At 29.6% G+C, this 25,290-nt stretch overlaps 1 protein-coding gene and 1 pseudogene across 1 annotated transcript; both read left to right on the forward strand.

Annotated features, from left to right (window-relative positions):
• Positions 1-303: 303 nt before the first annotated feature.
• Positions 304-3,900, forward strand: LOC113858730 (annotated as a pseudogene).
• An 11,851-nt stretch (positions 3,901-15,751) lies between these two features.
• LOC113857982 (pentatricopeptide repeat-containing protein At1g05670, mitochondrial) lies at positions 15,752-20,639 on the forward strand. Its single transcript, XM_027490348.1, has 4 exons — positions 15,752-18,694; positions 18,773-18,841; positions 19,403-19,461; positions 20,225-20,639. The coding sequence occupies exon 1, from the start codon at positions 16,173-16,175 to the stop codon at positions 18,384-18,386; it is 2,214 nt and encodes a 737-aa protein (XP_027346149.1). The 5' UTR covers positions 15,752-16,172; the 3' UTR covers positions 18,387-18,694; positions 18,773-18,841; positions 19,403-19,461; positions 20,225-20,639.
• The last annotated feature ends 4,651 nt before the right edge of the window (positions 20,640-25,290 follow it).

Consider the following 25,290-nt stretch of genomic DNA (forward strand, 5'->3'; position numbering starts at 1 on the left):
GTGCATCAAATTTTATCATACATAAAATTTTCAAATTTGTAATAAAATCTCATACTTAAGACAGTCACAGGCTTTCTCTCATTTTCCTTTATGTTGATGTGATTGGACTTCGAGTGTGTACAAGCTGGCCCCTATCGATCCTTGTCTACTTTACGGCTTTGCTTTCGTAGCCGTTGATTCATTGAACATTACTCCAAATTCAAAAGAAAAATTCCCATTGGTTCTTATTTTTCTGGGTTGGTAGAAATCACTTCATTCTATGCTACTTGTTAGCAAAAAAATTTGATTTTTGAGTACAATGAAGAAGGGAAAGAAGTTAAACCCGTTTTTGTTGCTACCCAATAGGCCTAAACCACTTCAATTTTTCATGGCTGTAATGCTTCTCTACTTGCTCTTCACTACCTTTGAAATTGAAACTTCTCTCAAAACAAGGTTTGTGTCGGTGTCCTCGTTGCTGGTAAGCGAATTTCAAGACACCCATCACACAAAGGCCTCAAACTTTCCCTCAAAAGAGGCTCTTGGAGTGTTTCAAGGTTCAATGCATAGAAAAACCATGGAAGTGTTGTATAAAGTTTCCACCTTGGATTTCAGTGATGCTTTTAATGCGACAACAGTGGAGAAAAACAAGTTTTCTGAACTTCACAGGCAGGGTATGCATGCTTGGGTTGAAGGGAAGAGGCTGTTGGAAGAAGTTGAGAGTGTGAAAACTGAGAATGTGGCTAAGTTGAAGGCTGAGAACATTTCTGTTTCGTGTCAGCATTCAATCTCGTTACCTGGGTCTGAATTGAAGGAGCAAAAAGGGATCATGGTGCTTTCTTGTGGTTTGACACTGGGGTCTCATGTTACTGTTGTGGGGACCCCGCGTTGGGCTCATTGGGAGCATGATCCTAAGATATCTCTAGTGAAGGAAGAGGAGGAAAAGGTTATGGTGTCACAATTCATGATGGAGCTTCAGGGCCTGAAGACTGTGGACAAGGAAGAGCCTCCTAGGATACTGCATTTCAATCCCAGGTTGAAAGGGGATTATAGTGGCAAGCCTGTGATTGAGCAGAATACATGTTACAGGATGCAGTGGGGTTCTGCACTCAGGTGTGAAGGATGGAAGTCCAGGGCTGATGAGGATACTGGTGATTGATTTCAACCTTTCTTGTTAGAACATTGTTGATTTGATTTATTTGATTAGGCATCACGGTTTGAAATTTCAGTTACGAGCTACAATTTAAAAGCATGATTAGAATTTTTTTATTTTCAATGGCATTGAACTGAATGTAGGTGTAAGGGTTTTGCTGCTAGTATTCATTGTAAATATGCCTTCTTAATTAATTCGTAAGTGTTGATATTATATATAGTAATTTGTAGGGCTTGGTCTCCATGGGCATTATTCCTGTATTCTTGAATATACTATGCTCTGTAATGTGATCTGTGAATTAGACAAAAGAAAAGATCAACTTGTTTCTCTTATCTCTTTTCATTCTCTATGGTGCATGTGTGCATTTGGTGTGCTTCATTTTTTTCGCTTTAGAATGTCGGTTCCAAGGTACATTGTCACCTTTACTGATTTTCTGTGCTTAATGAAGTTGATGGACAGGTGAAGTGTGAAAAGTGGATTCGTGATGATGATAGCCGCTCGGAAGAGTCAAAAGCAACATGGTGGTTAACCAGACTGATAGGGCGAACAAAGAAGGTCACTATAGATTGGCCATTCCCTTTTGTAGAAGGAAGATTGTTTGTTCTCACCTTAAGTGCTGGCATGGAAGGTTATCATGTTAGTGTGGATGGAAGACATGTGACATCTTTTCCCTATCGCACGGTTGGTACATTAATCATGTCTCCTTTTACGCTATGAATGCAGGAATATCTAAATTATGTTATATTCTCAGGGCTTTTCTCTCGAGGATGCAACTGGTCTATCTATAAAAGGGGATGTTGATGTGCACTCTATATTTGCAGCTTCCTTACCCACATAACATCCAAGTTTTGCTCCACAGATGCATCTTGAATTGCTTCCTCAATGGAAAGCTCCACCACTTCTCCATATGAATGTGGAGCTTTTCATTGGAATACTTTCTGCTGGTAATCATTTTGCTGAACGGATGGCAGTAAGGAAATCATGGATGCAACATAAACTAATCAAATCTGCAAATGTTGTGGCTCGATTCTTTGTTGCCTTGGTAATGCATGAATGCATCTTCCTTACCCTCCAATAATGATAAAATATAACCAATAACTACCTTTTTTCCGCTAAAAATATTCACAAGTTTTCCATTTCTCATTTCTCATACAATAGCATGGAAGGAAAGATATAAATGTGGAGATAAAGAAAGAAGCAGATTATTTTGGTGATATTATTATAGTCCCCTACATGGATCATTATGACCTTGTTGTGTTGAAGACCATAGCTATCACTGAATATGGAGTAAGTAATGACAGAGTTAAATAATGGTCATTTGTGTTTTAAATTTTCTGTTCCCTGCATCTTGCCTCAGCTTCTTGATGTTATTGGTTATTGAAAATTGTTATTTACAGATTCGCGCAGTGGCTGCCAAGTACATCATGAAGTGTGATGATGACACATTTGTCAGAGTAGATTCTATCATCAGCGAAGCAAGAAAAATCGGAAATGGCAGAAGTCTCTATATTGGAAATATGAATTATCACCATAAACCCCTACGTCATGGCAAATGGGCAGTTACATATGAAGTATAGTTTTTCTTAGTTTTACTTTTAAGCTGTTCTATTTAATAGCTATATTGCTTTAACCATATGTAGTTAGCTTACTATATTATTATTATTATTATTTATTATATGGATTATGGCTTAAGCACAATTGCTTTTACTAATTGTTTTTGTAGTGCATTTTTGCAAATTATTATGAAATTCAGTAGTGGTGGTTGCTGAAATTCCCTTAATTTAGCTGTCCTGTCTTGTCTACTTGAACATGCTGGTCACCAGTTTTAACTATCCCAGTCCCAGAGAGCTTAGAGCCAGGTTTATTGTTTGCATTTGAGTATTAAAACAAAATACTAATGCTTTGATCATGGATATTCTTTCTGAATATATCATAAGTTTGGTGCTTAAAAATCTTTTGCCTAGAATCGCATATCGTCAAGCTAATGAAGTCATTTGACTTACATTGTGCATTTGGACTTCTAGGTCATTAGCTGAAGTTCTGCATGATATGTTTCTGCATGTGTGATATTCTGAGTGGATGATTACTAAACACTAGGTATCCTGCTCTTAACTGATCAAATATTCTGTTCAGGCATATGACTGTAAGAGGTACACATAACATGACAGCATTTTTGTGAGCTGAAGTATAGTGCTATGCGAATATTTATGACACGTTGACACTCATTGCCTTGGACTGACTGAAATTGTCATCACATGCCCTCTATATATGCGAAATCTGCTAACTGTTTTATGCCTTCTGTTTTAAATATATTGTTCTTAAATATCAGGAATGGACGGAGGAAGAGTATCCTACCTATGCTAATGGTCCGGGTTATATAGTCTCTTCAGACATTGCTCAGTTCATTGTATCCAACTTCGAGGAGCACAAATTAAAGGCATGTTTGCAAATGATCTTTACTTGTTCCCCATGATGTGCTTTTCTCTGCTAGTTTGTGCATATACGTTTGCTCTTTGTTAATGTCATAATCAATTTCAACGTGTTGTAGTTATTCAAAATGGAGGATGTGAGCATGGGAATGTGGGTGGAGCAATTCAACAGTTCAAGACCAGTTGAGTATGTGCACAGCTTGAAGTTCTGCCAATTTGGGTGCATTGAAGATTACTATACTGCACATTACCAATCGCCGAGACAAATGACATGTATGTGGGATAAGTTACAACACCAGGGGAAACCCCTTTGTTGCAACATGAGGTGACATATAAGGAAGTTAGAGGCAAGTCTATGATCATATATTAACATTATATGTCTGTACATGTGTACTGAGGATGTTATGACCTCCACATATTCATTCATTGTTTAAACTCTTTTTCCCATTTTGATTCCCCCAAATAGGAGCAAACCAATGGTTTGTGAATTTGTAATGTAGATAAAATAGTACAGAAGCTGAAGGAATAAGTTTTTTCTGCTTTTGACTTATAAGAGTTGTGGGTTATGCCAAAATAGTAGTCACTTGACACTGGTAGAGAGAACTCTCATTCAAGGGAATGTTTGGGAGTTGAGAAAGGAATAAAATTTACTACGTTCCATCTTGTTCTCTTTTCTAATTCCTTCTTTTCTCTTCACTCTTCCTCTCATTTGACCTTAAAAATAGAATTTATTGACGTAATAATAGGAATGGAAATAGATCAGGTCGTCCGACAAGAATTTACAACCTAACTTTTTTAAAGCTTAGCTTCGCTTAGCCTATTTAATTAATAGATTTAATTTAGACTTTTTATAAAGACTAATTAATTAAATAGGCCAGACTTGAGTTTAAGAAAAAGTTTATCAGACTTATTAGAATAGCTTATTTAAAATTTATAATAATATATTAAATAATTTTATATAAAAATATAATATAATAATATATTAAATCAATTAAATTTTAAAATAACAAAATTTTAAATTAAAAACTCTAATTCTTTTTGTTAGAGTTGAAGAATGTCTCAACTACATACCTCTCTAATAGTTTATTTAGATATAAGTCTTATGAATTTTAAAAAGATATACCTATTTAGATGATTTAATAGCCTATTTACAAGGAAGTTTAGTGATCTATTGAATGTTTTAATATAAAGTAGGCATAAAGTAGGCCGGTACAAAGGCTAGACTAAGCTTAATAAAAAATATATAACAGATAATATGTTAGGTTCAAGTTTCAAAATTATTAAATAAGTTAGGCTTATTTATGTAAAGCTTAACTTAGCTTAGTCTAGCCTATTTCTATCCCTACATAATTGGCAAAAAAATTGACTATATTTATATAAAGACAAAAAGTGATAATTAACTTGATTAGTAATGTATTAAAAAATGTTAAATTAATTTTTCAAGAGGGAGACACGAAGCACTAAAATCGTCTAACTAAATTCTAAAGTATGTAAATGATTATAATTAAATTCTTTTACTAATGCTATGAACTGCACTTTTTATCTTCTAAAATTTTGTCTTTTTGTCTCCTCCTAATTGGGCCAAGTCCCCTTAAAATTATAAAAATTTGCAACTGGTGAAACCACAGGTTGTGGGAAAATTCACAACCTGCTTGTGGATCTTTCTAGATGACTTTTGCATTTCTAGAGTGTTTCCACAACAGAAAATCTACAATGTGGTTGTGGTTCTTTTTGACTTCTAGCTTTCACTTTGAAATATTTTCACAAGCATGGAATTATCCACAATTTAGTTATGGAATCTTCTGACTTGAAATATTTACTTTGTTTTTTCTTTTTCAACTTGATGCACCTAAAACATTTATTTACAAGAAAAACAAACGTGTAATCTAAAACAAAGATAATACATGATAAAATCAACTAAACAATGCAATAATATATGCAAATGGCCTAAACTAAAGCATGAATGCAATGATAATATATACACACATCAAGAGTTTACGAGTTGCATTATCTGAAATTAAAAAGGGCACTTTATGCAAGTCTATCTCAAATTAGGGATGAATAAAATAAAGTTAAAGAGAAAAACAACATGGTGTTCTAAAGATTTAATATAGAATGTAAGGATATATTTATGTATCTTATATGTACATCAGTTAGATTAAATATTCGATGTATACTGTAATATTTTAGAAGAAATAATTTTGAACATCGGTTAAGTAGAAAGACAATGCAAATAGTGGCAAGGTATTTAGGAATATAATTATGGGTCATATACTATGTATATTGGTTAGAATAAAAATTTAATGTAGACGGTAATGTTTTAGAAGAAATAAGTTGTAACATTGGTCTCGTAGAAAGCTAATGTAGATAGTGGCGAAGTATTTTAGAAACAGTGAATTGTACATCTGATGGAGGTAAAGACCGATATGGAAAAAAATGTAATGTTTCAACTAAATTTTCCAAGCGAATGTCCATTAAACCGATTTTGATAATGAAGGACATCAATGTAATTTCATATGAAGTTGCTATAGTGGAGTTAAATTTATTTGTTTTATATTTAATATGTGCATGGTGTTTCAGCTTACATGCAATTCAAAGAAATTGCTCACAACTGCCCATCGAATCCCTAAATTGTTATTATTAATGTTAACGTCAACGTATCTAAACCTTGGTTGATGACATGTTAAATGATATATATCATACTATATATCATTCGGTTGATGACATATAGCTTGGCTACATCATCCAAAAGGAATATTCGAACAACTTCTTCTACCTAGTACAGGTGGTCGTCATGGTTGACAATTTCTTGACAAAAACCTCTTCCAATGGACATTTATCTTACACATGGAAAATAAAAGATGTTTATTAGGCTTTAATTAATGTTGTCTTACCATTATGAACCAAAATATTATTACAAGTTACAGGACAAAGCGGATGCTAATACTAACAAGCCTTAGTTAATGATGATTTAGAAGTTTGAGGCAAGTTTTATATATAATCGTTGGTGGACATGGGGTAGTGTGATTTATTTTGTTGAAACATTTTTCTCCCTCTAATATTTCGTATACCTACAACATTTTTGTCATTCTCAATGTCATCGTTTTCTTTGGATACCATGACGATTATGTCAGTGTCATCTTCTTCAGTTGCGAATAATGTATTTTGTCAAATTTTTGATGCACTCCCGGTAGATGTTTGACATGGAAGGTCATCAAAATTAATGCTCATTTCCTTAACAAGACTTGACCTTCACCCAAAAAAAATGTCGCCACATAATTCCCAAAGTATGGGACACCTCGCAACCCCAATTTCAACAACACATAAGGGGAAAGGAGCATTAATTTTTGATGACCTTCTGTGTCAAACATCAATCAAGAGTGCATCGAAGATTCGACAAAGTACATCATTCGCAACTGAAGAAGATGACACTGACATAATCGTTATGGTATCCAAAGAAGACGATGACATTGAGGATGACAAAAATGTTGTAGGTATATGAAATATTAGAGGGAGAAAAACGCTTCAACAAAACAAATCACACCACCTCATGTCTGCCAATGATTATATGTCAAACTTGCCTCAAACTTCTAAATCGTCGTTAATCAAGGTTTGTAAGTATTAGCATCTGCTTTGTCCTGTAACTTATAATAATATTTTGGTTCATAATAGTAAGACAACATTAACCGAAGCCTAATAAACATTATTTATTTTCCATGAGTAAGATAAATATATATCGGAAGAGGTTGTTGTGAAGAGATTGTCAACGATGACGACCATTTGTACTAGGTAAAAGAAGTTGTCTGAATATTTCTTTTGGATGATGCAGCCAAGCTACATGTCATTAACTGAATGATATATAGTATGATATATATATATATATATATATATATATATATCATTTAACATGTCAACAACCAAGATTTAGATACGTTGACATTAACAATTTAGGGATTCGATGGACAATTGTGAACAATTTCTTTGAGCTGCATGTCAGCTAAAACACAATGCACATATTAAACATAAATCTAAATTCACTATAGCAATTTCATATGAAATTACATTGATGTTCTTCGTTATTAAAATCGGTTTGATGGACATCCACTTTGAAAATTTAAGTTGAAACATTACATTTTTTTCACATTAGTCTTCACTTCTACCAGATGTACAATTCACTATTTATAAAATGCCTTGGCATTATCTGCATTGGCTTTTTACGAGACTAATGTTACAACTTATTTCTTCTAAAACATTACAGTCTACATTGAATTTTTATTCTAACCAATGTATATAGTATATGACCCTTAAAATATATCCCTAAATACCTTGCCACTATCTGCATTGCTTTTCTACTTAATTGATATTCAAAATTATGTCTTCCAAAACATTACAGTTTACATCGAATGTTTAATTTAACTGATGTACACACAAATATATCCCTATATTTTACATTGAATCTTTAGAACTCCATGCTGTTTTTCTCTTTAACCTTATTCATCCTTAATTTGAGACAGACTTGCATAAAATACCTTTTTTAATTTCAGATAATGCAACCCGTAAACTCTCCACACCCATTCATAAAAAATTATATACCAAAATTATAACGTATTGTAATTAATGTTTTTAAAAATAAAAATTATACATATTTCAAATGTTTTATGGTGCTTAACTACGTAGTGACAGATGGAGTGTATAGTGCACACTAAATAAATGGGGTACAAAACAACAAAAATTAAAACTCAACATAGCACGAATACAAACATTTATATTAAATTACCAATTTCTCCTTTCATAATGTAACTTGTATGACCGGTTACCTCTCTTACATTTTGGAACATTGAATTTTCATCAACTGTTCATAATATTTTAACACTTTTCAAAAAGACATATATCCCTTACTTTTTACAAAAGGAGGGAGGATGTTAGAATTCACCCCTTGCAAGATCAACATTTCACTCTTTTAAAAGAGTAAGAAAACTTAAGCTTCCTAAATCAATAAGGTTGTCATGAGATTGTGATAGATTATATCTTACATAATAAAAAAATTAAAATTTAAACACTTTAGATTATATCTTAGATGGGATTGTCATGATAACACTTTAGATGAAATTTAAATAGTTACATAATGTAATAACTTTTTGTATGATATAAAATTGACCAATTTAATTATAAAATTATCTTATATTATCTTTATGATAATAATATCAAATTTTACATAATTTAAACATTTGTAGATATATTTTTTAAAATTTAATATTTATTTATATTTTAAAGACATAATATCTATTAAAACAAAATAATGCAATGAAATATTTATTAACTTTATTTTCATATGAAATTTTATAAAATTGACATATTTAATAAATAATCTTTCGAGTTATCAATTGAATCAGTCAATTTTATATTTTATGAAAAGTTGTTAAAGTAGTATAAGTGTTTAAATTTTATATAGAATATGAATAGATCCTAACTCATAAATAAATACTTAATTCATTAAAATTAATAAAAATTGTATCATAAATTTTTGCTTTATTCTAAAAACATCTATAGTATTGATTAGTGTTTTATATATTAAATAAATGAATATATACACTTACATGGACAACAAGTTATTATGTTTTGAATACAAATCTTATAATAAAAAATATATAAAGAATGTAATTAATTTAAAAATAGATTTTGGTTTCTTTTATATATATATATATATATATATATATATCCATATATTTTAAATTAGTAGTTATTTTTCATAAATAGCATCAGAGATGTATAATTTAAGAAATAAAATTTTATATACATTTTCTTTTAAACAATGGTTAATCATTTACTTAATATTGTTAAGTGCTTTAAAAAGAAAACAAATTTATAATTACTCATTTAACCTTAGTTTAATTTTTGTCTCCCAATTGTAATTTATTTCTTTTTTATCCTGAATAATTTTTTGGGCGTTTAAACTATTAGAATTTTCCTAAACGCTAACAATGCAAAAATGCTAAGAAAACTCCTAATTACTTGTCTACATACAGATTCCAGGGGCAAGAGTGTATTGTTGCCTTTAATTAGAATATGTAAGAGTAGAATTTTAAAATAAAAAGGAAAGAAATGTAAATCAATCAATGTTGTTAATTTATTATATATATATATATATATATATATATATATAATAAGTAAAATTAATTAAAAATGATGTGTGAATTACACTCTCCTATTGTAATAAATTTATATTTTACTTACATTTTTGTTAATTTTATTTTAAATTTAGAGATTAAAGTTGTTGTTGAAGATCAAATATAATATCAAAGGGAAAAATTAAAAAAAAAAGTTTTGAATAGCTAAAAAAAGAGAAGAATTCATAAAGAGAGAGCACTTTGAAAAAGAATGACCTTGGTTAAGCTAGTAAGTACCTTTGGTATAATGGCATGAAGCCATAAGGATGACAAGCTCAAGAGGAGGAGTATTCAAGCATAGATTTAAACTACCATGCAAGGATCAAAATAGCATGTATCTAAGGATGTGAATGATAAGTTGCATGTCTTACAAAGATGTAATATCTAGAGACCATCTTTTTTAAGATAGAGACATGACGTTTCACCCTCTAGTTCTGCATGGATAAAGCCTAAAAATAGAAGGTTACATTGCAAAGATACCACATCCTAAAATAGAAAAAGCTAAAATAGAAAAAGGAACAGTAAGAAATCTGATGGAAAGGACATGGCTAGTTGAAACATTTGAACTACTTGGAGAATAAGTAAGAACTAGAGATAAGCACAAAATGAGAGCTATGTTGGAGATCCTTTCTAAAACAATGACAGGTGTATTTCAAAAGTTTACGAACTCAACTCATGTAAAATATTTTCATTATTTTGTATAAACTCTTATATTTTTTTAAAATTTCTATTTTTACATTTATAAAAATTATCTTAATTTTTTTTATTTTTCAAATTTTATGTTTACTTTAAGAGTTTTATTTCTTAAATTTATGATTATTAATACATATTAATTATTGATATTTAATTTTTTTAACACTATATAATAAAAATATTATTTTAAAATAAATTATATTTTAAAATTATTTAATTTTTTGTATCCTTATCATTTAGATGTATATTATTTATAGTTCTAGTGATAAGTCAATAATATTTAACAAAAGTTTTATTTATCCTAAATAAAATAATATTATTCATAGTTATATTTATATTTCTTTTAAATAAAATACTAGAATGCACGAATTATTAAACTTTAAAAGAATTATATCATATATATATATATATATATATAATAGAAATATATATTAAATATATACTTATTATTATTTTTATTTACAATTTGTCGAAATAGATAACATATATCAAGAAAAATTATTCTTGCATCTATTTTTCTATACACTCAAGATTCCTATTCTTCGTTCCAATAGATGCAAATATATTTCGATCATATTCAAGTGGAATCTCTTAATTAGTACCTTCACACAATCTAACCATGATAGGTTTGAATGGTCCTTTCTCCACACAAACCACCAAACAAAAGTATTCACTCCTTTTCATGTTTTTGTATCTTTTCTTTTTCAAGTATTACATTGGTCACAAAGTACTCTTCCAAAGAATTATAAATAAAAAAACCTATAAAATTATTACAATATATATATATATATATATATATAATATAATATAATATAAAACTACTTAGGAATGGTAATAGATAAAGTATCTGATGGGTACCCATAAAATTTACCCTTAACAGGTAGGGTATTTACTTGCTAAACAGATACAAAGAAATGCCGACAAATTTTAATAGGAATGAGTATGAGTATAGGTACCTATGTACTTTTAATAAGAATGAGTACGAGTATAGGTACCTAAGTACCCAACCCGCATATATATAAGGGAGACCTTAACCTAAAAGCTCATTATGGGAGGAAATTAGAGTTAATACTCAATACTATAGTCATTAACAATTATGTAATTATGAGTTGCTCTACAACTTGACCTATCGAGAGTTGTATTTTAGAAGTGTGAATTATAGATAAATATCTAACCTATTACTTCTCATAGGATTCAGAGATCAAGTTCGACAGCTTTTATATCAAGTAAGTCTTTAACAAGTAAATTTAAAACTCTATTATAATTATTATTAGTATTTCCAATTATCTTTGTTGTTCTAATTTCATATAATCTTGTTAGAATAATTTTTTACTTACAATGGAGCAACTAAGAATTTAAGAAAACAAGAACTTAACTCACTTTTAGATTTTAGAAAGTTTTTATGAATGCTTTTATATAATTTTGGTCAAGATAAATGTAACACTTTCATTTAAACAATTCTCAACGCATGGTTTCATTAAAATATTTCAAAATAAGAATAGATTACAATTTAAATCAAGTAATTACTACAAGACTAATTCAAATACATTATAGTTTTCAAAAATAACTTTTTAAGTCCTATAGCAGTCTCATCCATTCCTTTACTAAGCTCGGTGCTGATCGTCTTGGTCACTTGAAAAATAAATGTAAGGGTGAGTATTCTACACTATCACACACATACATATAAGCATAGAATCTTACCTTGCACATTTCACACATTTGCTAATATAGCTCAAATCAAGTATTAACAAACACGAAATAATATTTCTCAACATTCCATTCCAATTCACAAACAGGTGTGCTCATTGCACCATCAAATCATTCACACATACGTGTGCCCACTGCACGTAGTCACGCTTACTGTGGCACTGTGATAACAGATTTCTGATACTCTCAATCTCAGAGACTTACTCAGTTTACACCATGGATGGTTGCCGGATAGTTCCCATTTCATAGATACAACGTGTGCGATATTGAGCCCCCAAGCAAATGTATTAGTCAGAGGCCTAGTCAGGAAGAGAGTGTGGCCTGTGGTGCACCTACGCTCACTGTTGGTGTCACCACCACTTTTTTTTTTCTAAGATATTTCTACCGCCCCTATCTTTCACACCTTTAGTGTATCACTGAATCATTCATAGTTTTCCCAACATATTGAAACACAAGCACAATGAACATTAATATGCCATTTTCACACACTTTCAACAATTTCATATTATTCATCTTCAATCAATGGCATGTCAACACATATATTCACTCACATTCTCAATCACATTATAATATTCACTTTCACACATGACACGTATGTCCACATTCAATCACATTACACTCAAACATCTAATTTTCATTACCATTTCATCACACATCATGCCCAATAACTACCCTATCATACTTCATACAAAATTTCTATTAAAACATACATTCTCCTACATTTTATCTCAACCACATTTCATCATCTAACATTATAAATGAAATTTAAATACAAGAGATAGGGTAGAGTCCTCCTTACCTCAAAATGAAGAATCAATCATGAAATCAACAATGAAAGCATTCCCCAAACTGATTTTAGTCCTAAACACATGGAAAACTCCATGAGAAACCAAGAAAGCAAGGAAGAGGGACGAAAACCAAAACCCTAACTCATAGAACTTACCTCCAAGCGTCCCAAACACAATTCCAATCTTCAATCTTACTCCTAAACGGCTTTGGAGGCAGTTTAATCAATGGAAATGGGTTTGGAGTTGAGAAAATCGCAAAAGGAACGAGAGGGAATGTAAAAATGCATTTTCTCGAATCCTAAACCCTTTCAAATACCCCTTCTGGTTGCAATATTTTCACTACAGTGAGAACTTCGCTGTAGCAACACTCTTTCTTGCTACAGCAAAAATATCAGAGAAAACTACATTTTAGTTTATGCAGAATCTCGCTACAGCGAGACTGCAACCCAGAATGTACCCCTTTCTATTGCCTTCTCGCAATAGCGAGAAATCTCTCGCTACAGCAAGAATGCAACAGTGGCACGCTCTTTCCCCAAAACTTTCTCGCTACAGCGAGAATCCTCTCGCTACAACGAGAATGCCCTTGCAGTACACACCCTGCCTATTTCTAATCAGTCCAACATATCCAATCTTAACGCACAATCAACATTCACACTCATACTCATATTCACGTATTAATACATGGTCACGTCATTATATATATTCTCATCATCATATACATCAAATACACATTCAAATAGAACTCCACAATTTATATTAATGTATAAAATATCATTACAAAATTCAAGGCATTAAAATAAAGATTTCACTATTTATTTTATGTAATTTCATGTCTTATGATTTTTACTCACTTCAAAATTCTTTTATAGGCTATAATTTTTTTTTTGAATAGACAAATTATCTATTTGAATTTTTGAGTAATATTATTTTTCAATTTATAATTTTTTATTTTTAAATTTTTTTCTATGAAAAATAAAAGGTTGAAAATTTTAATATAAATATTTATGTTACTCAAATAAAAGACTGCATATTTAAAGATATAAAAATCTATCTAATTAAATTTATTTTATAAGATTAACATAAAAATATATTTACTAATAAACTAAACCATAAAAATAATTTTTTTATTTTTAATTTAGTTACTATGTTATATCATTTAATTAAGCTAGTACAATTTAATTATTACATAATTGATATAAAAATTAATTTTTATTATGTACTTGTATGTTTTAGTTTCTTTTAGTATTGCTGGACCAAAGTAATATATAAACCTAAAAGATAAGTATTTGCTCTCATTTAAATTGTCTAATTTTGATGTAGAGGTAAAATAACCTAACTATATCTATTATTTTGACTTTATAATAAATAATTAAATAATATTCTTTTTTTTAGGTATTGGAGAGTAACAAGTACATAACTCTCAAATTTATGAGTTAGTTATTTTAGATAATCTTAAAGATTATGTGTGAAATTTTGCTTATGATTTTTTAGTATTTTAATTTAGAAAGTTTATGTATTAAAATACACTTAGCACTTGTGATATTTGATTATATGTTTTCTATCTATGCTTGAACTTTGTTTGGAAGTTATGTATCAAATTTTTGCATTATTATGCTATTCATGTAAAATTATATAAGCATATTTTTTATAAGTATTTTTTTCTTATAGAAGTGCAGATTATAGGAACAAGTACTTAGAGAGTACATGTATGAAGATTAAAATTACTACCACGCGAGAATGAGGCTGAGTACATGTATTTTTTTAAAACGCGGACATGAAGACGGATACTATAATACTATAATATCTTATCTATACTCTACTCATTACCATTCTTAAAACCACTAATATATGAATTGTCATGTTAATTACTTATTATACTTATAATATTTATGTAATTATGTAAATTATTCATATTGTTTTAATATAAGTAAATTTTTTTAAATTGAAAATTAATGATAGCTTAATAAATATTAAATAGATTATTAAAATAAACTATTTTAACATTTGCTTTAGATCTACATGTTAAGCCAACGAAGACTATCAATAGATTTTAAAAAAATAAAATAAAATCAACCTTTATATTATTAATGAAAACATTTTATGTAGAAAGTAAAACATTCTTTGAAACTATTTTTTTTTAAAATTTGTCACCTATATTTTATAATATTAAAATTATTTGAAAATGATATATTAATTATAATATCTATGATTACTATAATTTTATTTTTTTATTAATTTCATTCTAATTTTAGAGATGAAAGTTTTCACTTAACTTTCTCTTATTATCTTCTATCAACTTTTAAATTTTTTTGTAAATTTGTATATTTACATTTATAAAAATTTTATTTATTATTTTATATAAACTTTCATAATTTTTTCAATTATATGTTTATATAAAATTCATAATACATTAAATTTTTGTAATTTTATTAAATTTTTATCAGATACATACTTTTTTTTTTTAAATGTGTGTGTGTTCAAATAAAATATATTTACATTACAGGACTCATCTTTAAAATATAAGGCCTTCAGCTCCAAAATCAAAACTCCACCGTCCACCCAGCAATTAATGCTTTTTATCTCAATGCGATATATAATTTATCATAATAATATATTGCGAACAAATAGTCTACTTACATTTTTAGTTCCAATAAATAATTAAATTTTATTTTTAAGTTAATTTTATTATTAGCTTTAAATATATATTACGTTATTAGTAAATAATAACAGTAATTAATATGAAATTTAAAATTAATAAAAATTAAAAGATTCAAACTAAACTTAATCGTATTGTTTTTTTTAGGCCAAACTTAATCGTGTTTACTAGAACAGAAGCACAGTTTTATGTAGGGAGAATTTGGGGGTTTTGGGTTGAGGCCTTGGTCATGCTCCATCTTCGCCAACCAAGAAATGCCTCAACTTTAGCGATAGCTTAGAGCCGCACCCACGATTTAGGACACGAACTTGCAATTGAAGACCCAAAGATCATAGCTTCCTCAAACACCACCGACTCTGTGCTCTTCACCCTCTCCTTCTTCTCAGGTTTTATTTATTTATTTTACTTCATTTATGCTCACATTTTCTGCTTAGGAGAAAAAACAAAACAGTGATTCTCGTATTGTATTGGGTTCATCGTTTCCGTGACAGAACCCCACCAAAGGTTGTTGCTAGCATATATCAGTTGATAATGAAAGACTATCTCTGTTGGCAGAATCTAATAGAATTTTCAAAACTTGGGTAATGGGTTTTCTTATTGCATATGAAGAGAGTAGCTATATCCTCCTATTTCCATTGTTTTCATTATCGTCGTCATACACTTGTGCGTTTTCTTCCAAGATGTTTGAGTGTGAACAAGTTCTCTTCTTTGGGTTCAAGCAGTACCAGACCTTTTCCTGATTACTCCCCGAGAAAGCCTTCAATCTCAGACACTGACTTTGTGTACCACATAACCATTACCGTCAAGCAACGCCGTTCTGAGCCTCTTCGCCGGATTCTCAAGCCTTTTGAATCAAAGTTCAAGCCTGATCATCTCATTTGGGTTCTTATGAACATCAAGGATGATTATAAACTTGTTTTGGATTTCTTCAATTGGGCACGCATGCGCAGAGACCCTTCACTGGAAGCCCTTTGCATTGTGGTTCAGATTGCTGTGGCTTCCAAGGATCTTAAAATGGCTCACAGGCTGGTTTCTGAGTTCTGGGAGAAGCCCCATTTTGATGTTAGTGACTCGTTTGTGCGGTTCACTGAGAGGTTAATTTATACTTACAAGGACTGGGGTGCACACCCTTTTGTGTTTGATGTGTTCTTCCAGGTTCTTGTTGAAGCAGGGTTGCTTCTAGAAGCTGGGAAACTGTTTGATAAGTTGTTGAATTACGGTGTTCTTGTCTCTGTAGATTCTTGTAATTTGTTTCTAGCTAGGCTTTCTAGGAATTTTGACGGGATAAAGACCGCGTTTAGGGTGTTTCGAGAGTATCCGGAAGTGGGTGTTTGTTGGAACACAGTGTCGTATAATGTTATTCTTCACTGTCTTTGTCTATTGGGTAAGGTAAAAGAAGCACATAATCTGCTCATACAAATGGAGTTTAGGGGAAGTGTTCCTGATGTTGTAGGTTATACTGTTATAATTAATGGATATTGTCAGGGTGAACAGCTAGGAAAGGCCCTGAAGCTTATCGAAGTGTTGCAGAGAAAGGGATTGGAACCAAATCAATACACGTACAATAACATAATTGCTCTTCTTTGCAAGACTGGTGGAGTAATTGAAGCGGAGCAAGTCTTGAGGGAGATGATACACCACAGTGTTTTTCCTGATAATGTGGTTTATACAACTCTCATCAGTGGTTTCTGCAGGTCTGGCAATGTTTCAGCTGCATACAAACTCTTTGATGAAATGAGGCTTAAGAAAGTAGTTCCTGATTTTGTGACATATACTTCCATTATTTATGGGCTTTGTTGCATTGGAAAGATGGGGGAAGCACACAAACTGTTATGTGAAATGTTCACTAAAGGTTTGGAACCAGATGAGGTTACTTATACAGCTCTAATTGATGGGCATTGCAAGGCTGGGGATATGAAAGAAGCATTCTCTCTTCATAACCTGATGGTTCTGAAGGGTCTGACTCCAAATGTTGTCACTTATACTGCATTAGTTGATGGCCTGTGTAAACATGGAGAGGTAGATATAGCGAACGAACTTCTTCATGAAATGGTTGAAAAGGGCCTTCAACCAAATGTCTACACATATAACACAATAGTCAATGGTCTTTGTAAGATAGGAAATATAGAGCAAGCTGTAAAACTTATGCAAGAAATGGATTTGGCAGGATTTTATCCTGACACTATTACATACACTACACTCATGGATGCTTATTGTAAGATGGGGAAAATAGCCAAGGCTCATGAGTTACTGCAGATTATGCTTGATAAAGGACTTCAACCTACAATTGTTACATTCAATGTGCTAATGAATGGGTTTTGTATGTCAGGGATGCTGGAAGATGGTGAAAAACTAATCAAATGGATGTTGGGAAAAGGTATAGTGCCAAATGCCACAACGTTCAATTCTCTTATGAAGCAGTACTGCATTAGAAATAACATGCGTGTCACCACTGAGATTTACAAGGGTATGCATGCTCAAGGAGTGATGCCTGACAGTAATACCTATAATATTTTGATTAAAGGGCATTGTAAAGCTAGAAATATGAAAGAGGCATGGTTTTTACATAAAGAAATGGTTGAAAAGGGATTTAGTCTAACTGCCGCTTCCTATAATGCTCTTATAAAGGGTTTCTATAAGCGGAAGAAATTTGTGGAGGCTAGGAAGCTATTTGAAGAGATGAGAACACAAGGGTTGGTTGCAGAAAAAGAGATATATGATTTTTTTGTTGATGTAAACTATGAAGAAGGGAACTGGGAAAGTACTCTTGAGCTTTGTGATGAAACAATAGAGAAATACCTTGTTAAGGAAACTTAATTGACTTTTGTGTTTTCCAGTTTATGATGGAATTATCAGGGGCAGTAATTGTTTTGTTTCTGCTTCTCTTTCTTGGTGGTTCTGTTGAAAGTTGAATGCATATCATAACATCAGTTACTCTCATCATTAGAAGAGTGACGCATGTCTTCCAGGTCTTTTGCAAACAACTGAAGCCGATTATCACACTAACACAAATACAGAGGGAGTTTTTCATCCTCAAATTCAAAAGGACACCTCAAGATTTTGAGGATATTTTGTTGGGATTGTGCAAGATGGTGCTATATGGCCTGAACCCATATGAAACACATGTAAGATTTTTCTTGGTAGAAAAATGTAAATAGAGATTTTTAAATGAAAGTAACTCATGCAACTTTCTATTTTTTCAGTGTAGTTTTTCCATCCTTTAAGACTTGTTTGAGAGAACTGTAATCAATGACGATGACATCATAATTGATGTAAGTGCTAAAATTTTAAATTCCCTTGAAGGAATCTGACTGAAATCTTTATCTTTTGTTTACTTGAATGAAGCATTACTGCTAAAGTAAAATTATCGTTAATCTTTAGTAAAAAGATTATATGGTGTGACAAAATTTGATTTAGTTTGCTTGAATCTGTCAATATGAGTTCTAGTTAATTTAATGAAAGGAAAAAAAAAAAAATAATTGCAAATTTTACTTGTAACTAACTGATCCAACAATGTCTGAAACAGTAAGCTGAATTTTGTACCTAAGTTTTGACGTTCTTAAGAATAATAAATAATAGTTAGCAACTGCAAAAGAACAAAATCAGGCACGTAAAGTGCTAAGAATTTTCTATCATAAGAGAACAGATATCTTTTCATATCCATCTTGATGGCTTCACTGGTAACCTTTTCTATTTTATTTCTTTGCTATGATTTTCTTTCTTACACTGTTCCCTATATTTGAAGAACATAGGGATATCTCTTTAAAATAAAACAGAACATAGGGATATGGTGTTTGCAGAATTTTTTTTTCTGATCAGCAGATAGTTTACAGAAATATTCTCTCACAAGTCTCACCTCTCAGCTGCCTCTGGAGATGTGTCTACAATAAAGGTAGAGGAAATTTCAAGTATGCCTGTTTCTCAGCGTTTTTGTATATATCTTTGTACACTATTTTTATTTTGTTATTGACAGCTTGAAGGTTTAATCATTCTATTTTTTCATGTTAATATTGATTGAGTCATTTTCAGCTTATCATATTGTGTCAAATCTATGTAATTTTGAGAGTGCTTGCACCACTTGACATCCAATTTTTCCTCAAATCTATGTAATTTTGAGAGTGCTTGCACCACTTATCATATTGCACCACTTGATGGTGCCTGGATAAATAGCCAGTTGGAGAAGTGTAATATGTTGATGACTTTAGTTATTGTTAACTGCTTCCATCTCATGTTCCAATATACTCACTGGTGAATGATGATGCTCATGTGCTAATGAAAAGTGTAACTCCTAATCGGAAATTTGAAATCAATATATGATATAAAGGTGGTGTTTGGTACTCTGGTATCCACATGTTGAATTTAAGATTCCCTGATATTGGGAAATTGGAGTTAAATGCATATTTTTAAGATGTGGGTATAAACTAACGGCACTGACATCTCAGATTCCTTCCTGGGATCCAATTTTTACAATTATAGTGGCTTTATTCTTTCAAAAAAATTTGTGCAAAATATGAAAAAATTCTTATACCCATGTGTGTTTGTGAGATGCCCTTCCTTTTTTATTTAGGAAGAAGACTCCAAATATCAGTTATTCAACTATGTGATTGAGCTAATTTTCTTTTTTTATCTCTATCCTAATTTTGTGCTTTTCACAGGTTTTGATTGACACTTGCAAAGTGGAGAAAGGCATTAATGGGAGATTTTGTTTGTTTGCTTGTGGAATTGAAGTTCTGTATAGTAAAAAATTTCAGTACCGATAGAGTTTGAATGTGCAGCAGACATTGTAAGCCTCTAGCATTTGTACTGAACATTGAAAGATGCTTATAGGAGATACGTCTTTCTAATTGTTGATAAACAGGAAGAAGCAATGGATAAACTTGAAAGATTTAGACCCACTCTCATAGCAGTGAATTGCTTCTGAGATTAATGAAGCAGTAGAGAATTTTCCTGTGGCAATATTATGTGATGATAGTTTTAGTAATCATATAAAGGGACAAAAAGTGAACGCAGAATGTGAACTGGATTATGTATTATTAAGAATATACAAATTTGTTATTTCTTTAATTTGCCAAATTATTACCTTGTTCTTGATTCTGATATCATGTAAACATTCTCAAGATGTGCATGTGATCCTTTAAAATAGTTGTTTTTTAGACTCTCTTTTTTCCTTATATTCATTCTCCATCCTCTCCTTTTCCCTATCTCTCTTTATTTTCTATCACATCATTCATAACATCTTTTATCTGTTTTTATTCGTTTTTTTTTCTCTTTATCTTTTTCTTTTTCCATTCATTCCACACCCCATTTTCGGGATGTGAACAATTTTTTTTTTCAATCTTTTACATTGTCCATGTCAACAATATTGTTAAAAAGTGCTTTTTTCCTACTTCTAAATTTTTCTCACTGAAATTACAAGGTTTAGAAGTATAGAGTTAAAGCTTTTTCAATGTTTTCTGTGAGATCTCTAAGGTTCCGTTTGGACGAACGGTGAAATAGAAAAAAAATAAAAATTTGAAGAGAAAAGAAATAAGAGGATAAAAAATATAATTGACACAAAGGAAAGAATATTTGATGTTTGAATGTGTTGAAATAAGAAGAAAGAAAATGGAAAAAAAAATTATTCCCTTTGTTTGAAAGAGTAAAAAAAGTGAAATAAATAATCAAATTAAAATTTAAATATTTATATAAAATTAAATTGATTTTTATTATAGTATTTTTTTTAATATTTTTAATATATTTTTATATTATATTAATATGTTTTTCAAAATATAAAATAAAACTTAGAAAGAAAAACTCCCTGCATCCTCCATTCTCAAAATGGTTATTTTATGTGGTGAGATTAAAAAAAAATCTCTTTTCACCGTTCAAACTCAAGATTTCTTTTCTCTTCCTAATTCCTTCCATCTCTTCAAATTTTGTAACATTCTAACGCTGTAGGAGAGTTAATTTTAGGGAGTAAGAGAGCAAAGAAGAATGTTTATTTGATGATAACTTTAATTTAAAAGTTTTTAAATATGAAATTTGTTTTATAAGTTTTTTAAAATCTCTCGTATGCATGTTTTAGGTTTTTTCAATTTTATTTTAACCTGTTTTTTTTTCTTCTTCACTTTTACCCTTTAAATCCTTCAATTCCTCTTTCTAAATTCTCAAATAAAATTTAATGAAAATGTGCTTTGTTTAAACATTAGTTAGAGATGATAACTACAATATGCAGGAGAGAAAGATATTTTTTTTTAAATTAAGAGAATTATATATTATTTATGATAATAAATATATGATTAATATATTAAATTTATGTTAATATATTAATTTATATTTTTTATTTTTACAAAATATTAATTTTAAATATATTTATTTAAAATAAAAAGTTGTCTTCTTCTCTTATTTCCTATAAAATCTATTTTCACAAATAACTTTAAAAAAAATATTAACATTTATGCAAGTCAAATAAGATTACTTCAACCTCTATTTTATACTTGCTTAAATTATTAGTGTAATTTTCCTGTAACATATTATTATTGAAAACATTCAAATGATTTTTAAAGAAATGAAAAAAACTTTAGCATTTCAATGTGTTTTGAAAATTTTCCTTTATTGTTGATTTTAGTACCTCCATTATCAAGAGCTAAATACAAATATGTATTAAGTAAAACATTTATAATTGTTATGACAAATTTAATGTGTATGTGTGTGATAAAAATCACATTTATGAACTTATCTCTTACACCTCTTCCTCTTCCTCTTTTTCCTCCATCTTCTTGTTACCAACTTTGAGTATTCACTTCTAAATCTCAATCTATAAATAATTTAACTTTATAAATATTCTTTTCAAGCTATTAATCTTTATTATTTACTTTATTATTCATGAATATAAGTTTATTGTCGTGGATTATGTTTTGTGTATATTTATTAATCTTATATTCTTGAAGATTGGCCTTCAACCTCGTCTTTAATATTATCTTTGTGGTATACTCCTATGAGTAATGGTATTTTTCACGGTATGAATTTGAAATTTTAAATATTTAAGCATCTTGTGAATGTTTGTGATTCACTATTTGGTGATTTTGATTTAAGGTTACATAGTTTGTTTGAATAAGTGTAAATTTGCTATACCTTTAGAGTTGATGGTGGCTAATTTTGAATCTAAGGGTAGTTTTGATGAAGGAGGGAAATGAAATTTTTGAATTGTGGAAGATGGTGAAGGATAGACTTGCATTGCTACTATTAATTGATCTGAGAAAGTTGGGTTGAATCTTCCACCTAGTTTTATGGCGAAGGAGTGTCTTCCCGGTGTTGATTTGGGCAAAGGCAAAGTGGTTGTGGAAGAAGTTTGAAAAAGAAGTTAAAATAGGAGGGTGTTTAGTGTGGAGGAGGAAGGGGAAGAAATGTCAGATAAGGTCAGACAGAAATAATGAATAATATTGCATAATATATGTGATATAAAATGATAATTTTTTTAATAAAAAATGACCTATTTAAAATGTTTATAAAAATTAAAAAATTAAATTAAACTAAAAAATATTAGCAGACAAAAATATTAATTTTGACAAGAATATAAATCTATTTAATTGCTAAATTATAAGTCAATTTTTAATTAAAGATATATCTTTAAAAACTTAGATAATTAGTTTTTTAAATATATAAATATTTATACCTTTTAATTAAGTAAAAATAAATATTAAAAAAATATTATTATAGATTTTATATATAATTAACTTTATATTCGTATAAACAGTACTTCAACTTAAAATTAATATCGTTTCATCTCATCACGTGTCCTTAGAAAAACATATTGCATTTACTTTTGTGAAGATTATAAGAACAATTTTTTATAATTAATTTTTAATATATACATAATATGTGTAAAAAATATTTAATCATATATGAGTTTATAAGAATATTTTTTAATATTTATTAAAAATTTTAATTTATAAAAAGTACTAACTTCTTTTGAAATAATGATTAATTTTTATAGATATATCTGTAATTAAAAATAAATTTTAATTTAAAATTAAATAGACTCATTTTTTTAACAACAAATAGGTTTAACTATCTATATTTTCACTTTTTAAAAGTTAATTTTGTATAATTATTTTATTTCATGATACAAATATTTCAATATATAATACAAACAACTTGAGAAAGTTTATATATATATATATATATATATATATATATATATATTAATATATTAATTATTGTGCTTAAAAGTTAAAAAAAAAAAATCACAAACAACCTAAGAAATAAATCTAGAATACTTAAAACCTCGGGAATCAACCCTTAGTAAATGGATCAAACTAAAAGATTTATATTTTTGAAGCAAACAAAAAATAGAACAAATTAAGGAAATATAAACTTCAGAGGTAACATTTCATACAAAATATAACTAATGACCTTTTTAGAAATAGTCTCTATACATACATTCTTAAGATTTCTAGCCTTGATCAATTTCAACCCCTCAAAAATAGCCCAAAGTTTAATTAACAGGGAAACAAAAACATCAATTTTCTTATGAAACTAGCAACAAAAGCCTCACTAGGACTCCTCAATACACCTTCACAAATAGAAGATTGACCCTTAAAGGGATGGTACAGACAGAAGATAAAGAAATGTAATTTGTGAAAATAAAAGTCTGAATAAGCAAAACAAAAGCAAGAGTACAATTAGGTCAAAAAAATAAGAGTTTCTTTCCAACAACTTCTTCTAACTAACAACTCCAAAGAGAATATCCCAATTACAAACTTTATTTGTTACTTTAGTTTGGAGATTAAAAGAAGTCAGAAAGACACACTATACTTATAAAATCTACTCCAAACCTGAGGGGATAACAACTTATTCCAAATATCTATAGCAAAATAACAATATGTGAATAATAAATTTTGGAAGATAAGAATTAGACATACCTTTCTTATTTTTTTTTTCTCATTGGTAAAAAGTTAATTGCCCTTGAAGAGGAGTGTTACATGTAAAAAAAATATTAGTAAAACTAGCTACAAGTTAAAGGATATAGAAAAAAGATAATCATGAATTTTAAGGGAATTGTTAAATAACAAAGATTGATATTAGTCCATTAATAATAAATTAAATCATATAAAAGTAAAAGGATGATAAGTACAAATTATCAAGTCTTTTTTTAAATAAATAAGTCATTTCTTTCTTTCTATGGATATTGGGCTGAGACAATAAACGTTGTCCCCCCTGAAAAGAAATTAAGATTTCTCCGCAACACTTTCAGTGCGTTAATATCGTGTATCTTTCTCAGCCACAAAATCTACCAACCTTTCCCTGCAGAGGAATATATAAAATATATAAAATATTTTTATATTAATATAAAAATAAAATTTAATAAAAATTAATTTTTTTAATTTAAATTTATTAATTATTTGCCTATATTTTTTGTTATAAAAATATTATTTAATTGTAAATGAACTAAAAAAACGGAAAATGCTAACAGCTTCTTCCTCTCATAATCCAATGGAAAAAAGAAAATGTTGCAGTGAGCCCCACAAAATTATTTTTCCTGCTTTCACTGCCGAACAAAGATACCAAACCATGGAAAAATTTACTTTCTTCCATAATTTAATCTTTCCTTCCTAAATCCTGCAAAACAACATACCATAAAAGAATAAGAAAGATAAGACAACGATACAGGAGACAGGATCATATGTAGTTGTGTTTTTTACTTTTAATAACATATTCATACGCATGTATTGACTTTAAT

Source organism: Abrus precatorius, unplaced genomic scaffold, assembly GCF_003935025.1.
Source record: "Abrus precatorius isolate BTA unplaced genomic scaffold, Abrus_2018 Scaffold2, whole genome shotgun sequence".
Classification (NCBI taxonomy): Eukaryota; Viridiplantae; Streptophyta; class Magnoliopsida; order Fabales; family Fabaceae; genus Abrus; species Abrus precatorius.

Bases quoted from the DNA above. Each gene is read 5' to 3' on its own strand.
- LOC113857982 (XM_027490348.1), top strand. From the start codon at position 16,173: ATGAAGAGAGTAGCTATATCCTCCTATTTCCATTGTTTTCATTATCGT.